Source organism: Sesamum indicum, linkage group LG3 (assembly GCF_026168435.1).
Source record: "Sesamum indicum cultivar Baizhima isolate 11 linkage group LG3, ASM2616843v1, whole genome shotgun sequence".
In the NCBI taxonomy this organism is placed as follows: domain Eukaryota; kingdom Viridiplantae; phylum Streptophyta; class Magnoliopsida; order Lamiales; family Pedaliaceae; genus Sesamum; species Sesamum indicum.
In genome coordinates, this window is record NC_142659.1 from 1,377,271 (window position 1) to 1,387,293 (window position 10,023).

At 33.3% G+C, this 10,023-nt stretch overlaps 1 protein-coding gene across 1 annotated transcript; it reads right to left on the reverse strand.

The window, feature by feature from the left end:
• Positions 1 to 471: 471 nt before the first annotated feature.
• On the reverse strand, positions 472 to 7,055 carry LOC105156962 (DUF21 domain-containing protein At4g14240). The gene is made up of 13 exons (XM_011073234.3): positions 6,641 to 7,055; positions 4,924 to 5,000; positions 4,650 to 4,733; positions 4,447 to 4,560; positions 3,159 to 3,242; positions 2,938 to 3,009; positions 2,362 to 2,429; positions 2,047 to 2,134; positions 1,897 to 1,970; positions 1,446 to 1,809; positions 1,301 to 1,347; positions 1,141 to 1,222; positions 472 to 893 (listed from the first exon to the last, which is right to left on the reverse strand). The coding sequence occupies exons 1-13, from the start codon at positions 6,885 to 6,887 to the stop codon at positions 783 to 785; spliced, it is 1,512 nt and encodes a 503-aa protein (XP_011071536.1). The 5' UTR covers positions 6,888 to 7,055; the 3' UTR covers positions 472 to 782.
• Between the last annotated feature and the right edge of the window lie 2,968 nt (positions 7,056 to 10,023).

A 10,023-nucleotide genomic window follows, 5' to 3' on the forward strand; every position in this document is an offset into this window, starting at 1 on the left:
TCATGGAATAAAACATTAATGGGGGTTATGAGGCTATGAGGACTCTGGTTTGATCACACCCAACACGACATTCACTAGACATGCTATATTGTCACTCTCTTTAGACAATCAGATTTGTGAGTAAAAAGCAACTCATCATGTAAGTTACTTGAATTTAGCCGAAACAGACTGTTGGCATTGTCATCGATCAGAAGGTGCAAACTAAACTCTAACCAAATCACATTGAGCCACTCAGCATTTCTAGCTTTAGGCTCGTTGGACGCAAGAATTGCCTCAAAACCAAATGGGTCTGGAAATTCGACTATGGACTTGTACATGCACTTAAATTCTTTGATCTAAACTGATATGGGAACTGACTCCTAATGTGGGATGGGGGTCTCACACGACGTATGTAAATCTTGGTTGAATTTCATGATTCAATCACCAATCAATTTGATCCCCATGAACATTAAGATTGAGCAACAAACAACATAAAGATGTAAACCGGAGCTCAATTATTTATCGTTTCACATGTAGTTCAGATACTCCCAGAAAATAATACTTCAAAGTATATATGATGGTTTCAGCAGTCGTGAGTAAGATATATACAAGTACTATGCTAGAACTAATGAATCGAAGCAGTATTGCACTCGGCAAACCCCAATTCTATATATATTGCAAAATTTTGAGTGAACATATGAAGAATAACACTATTGCACAGGTTAAGGGTCTTCGCTCCTTCAGGAAGACTAGGTCGTTACCTTGCCTCTCTGGGGGTTTGGCACAAAACTTTTTAAGTATTTTTATCTCTTGTTTCCCGGAAGAGACTCACCGATGTTGCTCTGTAATCTTGCTGAGGTCGAGTCGTCGTCACCTGGTTTTCTCGGTGGCTGTCCTTGCTTGTTTTGGCCTCCCTGAGTGGGATTTAAGAAAAAATGATGAAAGAATTTAGCGTTCATAAACTTTACAGGTAAAACTTTGGGATATCAAAGTGCAGGGGTACAATCAAGATCATAAAGAACAACAGCATAGTTTTCACTCATCTAATCAAATGAAGATATTCGAAAAGAAAGCTATAACCATCAGTAAAAAGATCCGTTTACGTAATAGACTTCATATCCAATAATAATTTATGCAGGTTAGCTTGAACAGTTTACTTACAGCTCCTTTCTGGCCCGTCAACCTCCTAACTGATGGGGCACGTGCAACTGATGAAGCAGCTGCAGCTGCAGCCACACGTATCCTGCAGCATGAAAGAATGTAAAGAGATTTTCATCTTTGACACCGCTACATACAACCAAAGCCTCAAAGTTTCAAGTACCTTTTGTGTACATCAACAAATTCATCCGTCTCATCAACAATTTCCTCCTACATCAACCAATTATGAATAAAAGGACCCAGTGTGAATTACCTGCTGAATGAAAAGCAACACAAAGAATAGGAGAGCTAATTTAATGGTAATTTACCTGCAAAAGTTCTTCAAATACATCTTCCAAGGTGATAATGCCAATCACTTCACCATCTTCTGAGTCATCTGAAGAAGGGGTAGGTCCGTTCGTGACCACATCACTGTAAATCAGGTTAGGTTTGGAGGGTGGCCTTGGAACCCTCTCTATGTCAATGGCGATGCTTTCTGGCTTCTCTTCTTTCTTTGATAGCAGTGGAGTACTTAAGTCTGAATTCCCATTTGTAACTTCATTCTCTTCAGACTTCTCTATAATAGATGGAGGTATTCTGTTTTGCCCTTTTGGCTTCACCACAGCTGCCATATGACTGCTACCTTTCTGAAACTCATTGAGGATGTCATATAGGGGCATATCTGCAGGAACACTGGGAAGCAACAGTGTAAATTAATTTTTTTCATCTTTGATTGTTGAATCTACAATGTATAATCATGCAAAGAATACAATGCCATACCGTGGAATTCTCCGAATGGAAACAGCACTAACTGGGGTCTCTGTTTCTGCTCTCACTGTTAGGAGACTCTTTACCTAGTAGTAACAACGTATCTTAGAGTTATGTGTTTATGGTGAGGAAGACGAAAATACTCTGTTTCAAGAATATTACCAGTAGAAGTCCAATAATGTTCTTTGGGTTCCCAGAATAGACAGGAACTCGACTATGACCACGGGCCAGAATCTTACCCATTGCTTCCCTGCGATGAGGCAAATATTGTGTATAATCTCTCTCTTAAATCACAACTTATTAACTCAAGTGTAGCATAAAGTTCCCAAAGCCTAGCAGATAGGGAAATATAAAGCATTTGACAAATTCTTTTCCTCCTAATACTTGCAAGCCAGCAGACCGGACCAAAAGATTGGAGACAACATCTCTATTAAAACACAGCAGAAAAATCTTTTCTGCCAGGCAATCAATTCTTACCAGTCTAGCTTTGAGTTCACATCCAGTGAAAATGTTGACTCAATAGGGGTCATGGCCTCCTCAGCAGTCTGGTCACAATTGCAGAAAATTTAGTGATAGAAGTGGAAAAGTAGAACGATACTGTTAGAACACTACACCATTACTGTCACTATCTAGGAGTTGTTGTGATCGACTTCAAAATACTTCTATAACCTTACAACATTAAGATTATCAAGATCTCTAGCTGTGCTGATTCACAATTGACAAGTACGAAACTAGCAACAAAATGCTAGGTGAGCTGGCAGGTAGATGAATGAGGCCATAGTAATTGCCACTTGATGAAATTAAAAATCAATCAGAGATTATCTAGCAGGCTAATATAGATTCCAATACTTAAGTCACAGTTATTGAACAGTTCGCAGAGAGCTTTCACTACTTTTAAGCCAAATGAACCTGGAAGTTAGGAGGTAAAAAAGGTGCAATTCTGAGCTTCCGACTTTGTAAATCAAGGAGGAACTAAAATATTCTTTTTCCAATTTCCCGAAAAAGAAGAAATATCAAATTTAAAATGTTCAACCTGCTAACTTCATAACATACCTTTTCCGTCAAATCAAGCGCTCCGCTAATAATTGTTGTTTCATCATGTGTGAGTTCACCGCCTTTGCCAGCCTGAAAAAGATGACAGCTTAATAGGCTGTTTCAGCAAATAGAAAGGATCATAGTATTGTCAACTAATTTAGACGTTCTGAGGAGGAGCCCATCAAAAAAGAAAACAGAAGACAATTTGTTACATTACAGAAAGCTTGGAAGAATTATACCTCCTGGCTGTGAATAGAAACAAGAGCCTTCAGCTGAGCTCGTCTAAACAGCGCCTCATTATGTCCCAGAACACAATCTAAAATCTGAATTCCCAAAATAAGTATAATAAATTAAGACAACTCAAAATTTCAAACAAGTTGACCTTCCAGGAGGCAGAAAATATTGTCCATGAAAAGGTAGATCTACTAAAACTTCAAAATTTTGAAGACATTCGGCAAATTATTTGCACAAGCATGCTTTTTGGTTGTAGGAAAACTCATCACCTTGGGACTGCATTGAACAAGTAATTCTAAAACTTAAACATCCAACAAAAAGGAGATGTCTTAAGTAACCTGAAATACTGAAAAGTTACTACTTGATCTAGACTTGGGAAATGAAAGGACTGTAGAGTAAATTAGAATCTTTATGGGCATAAATTGATGATTTGAATAGCTTGATGAGAAACACTACTAGAACACATAGATAATTGTAAAGTATCATTATTTTCACAACTGATCTGATTTGCAATGAAGTTGTCCAAGTCTTTGCTGCTTCCCATTTCATTCCAACCCTAGACACCAGCTGTTTTTTGACCCTGCTCTTCTTAATTACTTAAGACTTCCATGCTCTCTTCCCTTGAAGTGAAATGAAGGAATTCAATAATGGAATGAATTTGAGACCACAATTTTTCAAAGAAATTCTGAATCCTTCACAACTCGTTTAAGAGTCAGGAACCTATTAATTTTTCTTATCAGGGTATTTCATATTTACAGTTAGTTTTACAGGGGAGGGGTTACTTGTTAGTTTGAGGCATGGAATCACCTGCATCCTATTGTGTCAACCAAAACCAACAAAGTGTTATCTCATATTTATAAGGGTCAGAAATGAGATCTTTCTCCACCTAGATATACCAACTACTTGTATCCTAATTATACACTCTACGAAGATGGCACCATTTTGCAAATATTACATTCAACATAGCAAATTCATCTCAAACTAAGGTGTCTAGCCAACATATTCAACCAGCACTGGAAACATGCCTGATACTAGAGGATCTTAATATCATGTTCCCTCGAGCTTGTCTCCCAAGCTAAATTCCATCACGTATAAATTAATTCAGATACATACATATACTATATACACACATCCATGAGCAACATTATCATTCAGTCTGTACCAGATCGTGTTCTTAAATGTACTTATGCTCAAACATGGACTCTATACAGCTTTCAGGATAACTGCAAAACTGTAGCCAACTAAATTCATAGGAAATTGTAAAAACTTTTGGCATTGGTGTTGACATATTACCTTGCCAATTGGGTAAGCAATTGGATAGCAAATGATCATCAGAATACGAACAAGCCATACAAAATTAGCACCCACCGCAAGTCCATATCTGGTGCATATTGCTTGAGGGATAACCTTATAACAGATATCATAGGAGAACGAATCACTAGAATGAAAAAGAACACAGATAACAAAAAAGAGTAAGAGTTAAGTCAAATGTCTACCTCTCCAAATGCTAAAACAAAAGTGACTGATAGTATAATGGCAACATATTGATTGAAAAGTTTATCGAGGTATATTGGAAGGGCCTGCAAGATGCAATATAAAAGTAGAACTTTAGCATACATGTTCAATAAAATATGAAATGTAAAATTCTTGGCTGAATATCCAAAAGAATATATGAACCAAAATACAAGGCTCAGCAACTCTGCTGCCTTTGCGCTTCTGTTGCAAATTAGAAATGCATTTTCCAAATAAAGTTTATAACAAAGCAGTTACCTCCATTGCAGCGGCATTACACAAAAGCAATGTCACAAGAAGCTGGTGCTGCTTCTGAACCACTGGAAGTATTGCAGCTGAAAACAATGAACTTACTATCACTATCAAATTGTCGGACAAAATAGGAAGAGAAAGCACCAGTTCAAAAGAGAAAAGTTTTAGCTCCTCACAAAACACTCTATCTTATGACAGGGACTCAAAACTAACCTCAATTTTTAACCCCACAAAATTCATGCCCTTGCTCAAAAGGGACCGACATGAGCTCAGATAATTATGGTATGACTATAATATAAGCTATTCATCATGCTCCTAAACTAGGAACAATTACAGCAACAACGACGACGTCAATAGCATAGCGGGGAACAACAGTTGACGACTTTGAAAGTCCAGTATCTACTCCTGATTAAAAATATCCATCTATACCTTCTTACCATCGCAAACCTAAACTGTTTGCGCTAGAACCAATAATAGCAATAAGAACAAGAATAACAATTATCACAGCCATTGCAATATGGAAAAATGATGCATTTTATATCTTTTTGGAATTCTAGCCATAACTTCCAATTGAAAAATTCATACATCAGACTCTAAAATATACCAAAGACTCTACGCAAGAATGTGCCTTGTATCATTATATTCAATGCATCAATCATATATGCTCCTTGAATCGAAAAGGATACTGCTAGGTCCAAATATAATGAATTTTACTTCTCAATTTCATGCAATTATTTTTATTTTTCTTGAACTTGGAGAAAGCTGTTAATTTTATTTTAAATTAAATGCAGTTTCCTTTTTCATATAGAAGTGGGTCGACTAGGTATTGCGCACATAGCAAATAAAGGAACACTAACTAAAGAAGAACCAGATGGACTGTATCTTATTAAATATTAATAAGATTTCAATTTATCTAATTATCAGGAACCTTAAATCTAATCCAAGCCGCTGAGCATCAAGTGCCAAAACACAAACACAACCAGCTACTTTCACAAACACAACCAGGAAGAATGGAAATTCAAGATCATACCCATATAGCAGATGAATGTAGATCAATGTAATTTTTAAGTAAAATTATACCAAAACCGCCTCGTACTCAATCATATATCCCCTTATTTCAGATCATCAAGATAAGAACTTCAATCTAATACACTTACCGTACTAGCAATCCGATCTACTTACTGTACTAATGAGAGCAGACACAGTAATATCAATAACACTGATCCAATCAGAAGTATAAATAACGAGAAGCAACAATCCAAGATCAAATATCCAGTTTTTACTTCTAATTGGAGAAGTCTAATTATCAACGAAACTCATATCTTACAACGCCACCTCATATTAAACACAAGAGACGAACAAAATTCACATATTTCCAAACCAATTCAATCTGAACCACTAAACTACAAATCTACAACATTTATGCATAAAAATAAAGGACAATTCCACATCATTCCTGATAATTAAGCTGCAATCCTAACCCAAACCACATCTCGCACGCCCTGAAATAGTACAATTCCATTTTCTTTTTGTCTTTATCAAAAAAAGAAAACAAATCAAACTGCATCCCATAATCATCAGAAATTCAAAATCTAGCCACAGACATCTCAGTACCAATCACCACAAAAAGGAAAAAAATCAAATCACCCATATCACAGTATCATAAGTTCAACCAGAAGAATAACAAAGATTGAACTCTCAGTTGATAAGAAAGCGAACCGACCAGCCTGCTTCTTCTCAGTCGGAGTGCCGCTCCGCTGTAGGATCTCAAGGTCCACGAGGCCCAAAGACATGAGACCCAATGTCAGCCCCGACATAATCCCCGCAAACAGAACCAACACGCACGACACACCCGCGTACACGAACCACCACACCGTACCGAACTCTATCTCCGCTCCCAACACTCCGCCGCCCCCGCCGCTATTCCTTACCGCCATCGTCACCAACGCCGCCGCATTTACAAGGTGCATGATTTTCCTTCCAACAATCCTCCCTAGATTTCCGCCTCCCTTTCAGACTTTCCTCTTTGAGTATTGTCCTGGAAGTGTGTGAGCTCTGCGTCCTTATGCGTGTGTGTTTGAGAGAGAGAGAAAAACGAAGAGAGAGAGAGAGACGACGACGACGACGTGTATGATATAATTCTTATTGGTCTTTTTTTTAATTTAATTTTATTTCTGAAATTTGGTTTTAATTTCTTGTTTTTTTCAAAATAAAGAAGCAAGAAAAGAAAAAGGATATGTTCCAGAGTTTTCTCAATTTAAATTAATATTACAGATAATAAAAATAAATAAATAATTAAGTGGGTCCAATGCCAATGTTTTGAGTAATTCAAAATTATTTTTAATAGAATAATTATACCGTACTTTCATAAAATTTAATGTAATTACATATAAATTTCTATATAATTTAAAAAATTATATTTAATACCACTCACGTTTGTTTTCGTTTAATAAATAAATCACTTCTTTAGTTAATATTAACTGAAATTGCTCATATTAATAAAAAATCAAATAAAAATCAATATTTTATCTGATAGACTTATGCCGTCGTTGGCTACCGCAACTACTTACGCACAAAGCGTTTTGAACAAGGAAGACGAACTCTTTATACTGAGGTCTCACGCACAACGGCTTCTTATTAATTACATAACGTTTTTCGCGTTAGTGATTACCCATTTATTGTAAAATGAGTCTTATTATAAGAACTGCGCCTGTAAATTGTTTAAAAAAAGTATAAATATTTACTAGAGTTAACGAACGTCTAACAAACACTCCCTATAATGAAAGGTCAAAAGTGAATTTTTATTAAATAATTATTAATTTAGAGAGATATTTATAATTTTTTAAATAATAAAAAAATATTTATAATTATGATGAATTTTTAAAAAATTCGTTCTAATTTTACTTGAAATAAAAAAGAAAGAAAGAAAAATTGGAGCATGTGATAAGTCAAGAATCAAACAGTCAAAAGATTCTCCATATCTTATTCTTCTCGGGATCCGAGGATGTATCAACACTTATCTACACCACACACAAACATCATATTCCTATTTATATCTTTTAATCGTTCCACGGCACGTTATTTTTCTGTGCATCTAATAAATAATATTTTATATTTTAAATATATTATAAATAAAAGTTATAAATTAATACATTATATTAAAAAAAATTAATTTACTAATTTTGAATAAATTAGTTATTTTATTAATTGAAGGGCATTCTTGACTTCACAAAAAATTAGTATGGCGGTGTCATTAACCGTCAATTATGAGCATGTTGCCCATTTTTTTTTTATATTAGTATAGATATATATATATTTATGTGTGTGTATAAAATATGAGTATCTGTGAGCATCTCATGTATATTTGTTAATTTATTTTTACATATTTATTAACATGATACAAATTTAATGTTTATTTCGAGTTTCGTTTAAAATGTATAGGAGAAATAATATTTTCAATCTAGTAAGTTGGGGCCTATATAATTTAATTAATTATAAGATTCTCATTTTTTTTATCTCATAATTTTAAAAAAATAATAGTTTTGATTCAATGGTATTTTTTTCATTAAATTTTTAATAGAAATTTTGCATTTGAACGTTAAGTGCCGAGTCTGAAAAATCAATGCTCTCATGAATTTTTTCGCTAAATATATAGTAGAAATGTGTCATGGAACAAAAATTACTATAATTTAAAATTATGGGATCAAAAGTAAAAATCTTATACCCGATAAGATAAAAAATCTAAAAGCTTTAATTACAAGACGAAAAATGGTATTTTTTCAAATATATATATAATCATTTTTTCCTGGTCTTTTTTTAGAGTAAATTATAGTTGCTTTCCCTGAATTTTGATATAATTATTAATACCTCATCGTTATTCCAAAAATTACAAACATCCCTCTTTAAATAAAAAATAATTGTATGGCCTCTAAACAGTAAGGTGAATATTACTAGTATATCCTTGCTGAATTTTTTTTAAAAAAAAATATTTAAAAGAATATAAAAGAAAAAAGTTGGGTCATAAAGATAAACAACTCACAGGGAAAGTTAGTTCAAAAAAGTATTTTAAATATTTTTAAAACATATATAAAATTATGATTCATAATTTAAAAGGACATTGTGGTTAGTTTATCATAAAAATTGAATGTAAACCTAATGAAGGCTAACGAAATAGACTTGTTATTAGACGGATGTAAAAAATTAAGAGATATATATATGATTTTTCAATAAATAAAAGGGTATTATTATCAGAGTGAGTTACATTTTACTATCCAAACTATGTTCGCTTTTATGTTTGCTATTAAAACTTTTTTATTATCAACTTACCATTTTAACTTTGTGAAATTTGCACTTTATCGTGTTACATATATTTAGTTCAAAGAATTTCATTTTTTTAGCAATTTTGTATTTTAAGTTTAATCAAGGGGGTAAGTATTACAATTGTTAGTTTAGGGGGTTAATATTACATGACGAATAATTCACTGGGATAAAATATATTTTACCCTATATTTTATGCACAATATTTTTATTTAGAATTTTTAATATAAACTAACTAAATAATTATTTTATACATATAACTCTTTTATAGATGTGTATTTTTAGATACAGTAAATTCATTAAAAAAAATATAAAATATATAAATAATACATTTTTTTTACATACTTGTTAGATATATGAATAGATATTTTATATTTTAAATTCTGTATTATATGTAAAAGTTCTTGCAAATTATTAATAATTGACATAGGTAGTTTAAATGGCAATAGTTGGTAATTAGTAAGTGGGTGGACTAGGGTTTAAATCAATTTTATAAAAAATATTTGAAAGTTTATTCATTTGTTGCCATATCACCTTGCCATCTCACAAAAAATGCCCAATATTATTATCAAGTCATTTCTTGTGACACATAGGATTAAAAAACTTTAAAATATATCCAATATTGATGTCATGTCATGTTTTCGGACAAAATTTGAAATTTCAGACAAATTTATTGAGAAGTATCTTAAGTTAGATCCGGGCGCATGTGTCATTGCACGCAATCGTTATGGAATTTTAATAGAAATAAATGTACCGGCATTCATTAATAACTTAAACATACATGTATTT

Excerpts from the sequence above, each read along its gene's own strand:
- LOC105156962 (XM_011073234.3), bottom strand. The coding sequence starts at position 6,887 with ATGCACCTTGTAAATGCGGCGGCGTTGGTGACGATGGCGGTAAGGAAT. Across the intron at positions 1,223-1,300 it reads TTTGTTGATGTACACAAAAG|GATACGTGTGGCTGCAGCTG; the intron begins GTACTTGAAACT and ends TTCATGCTGCAG. Across the intron at positions 894-1,140 it reads TGACGGGCCAGAAAGGAGCT|GGAGGCCAAAACAAGCAAGG; the intron begins GTAAGTAAACTG and ends AATCCCACTCAG.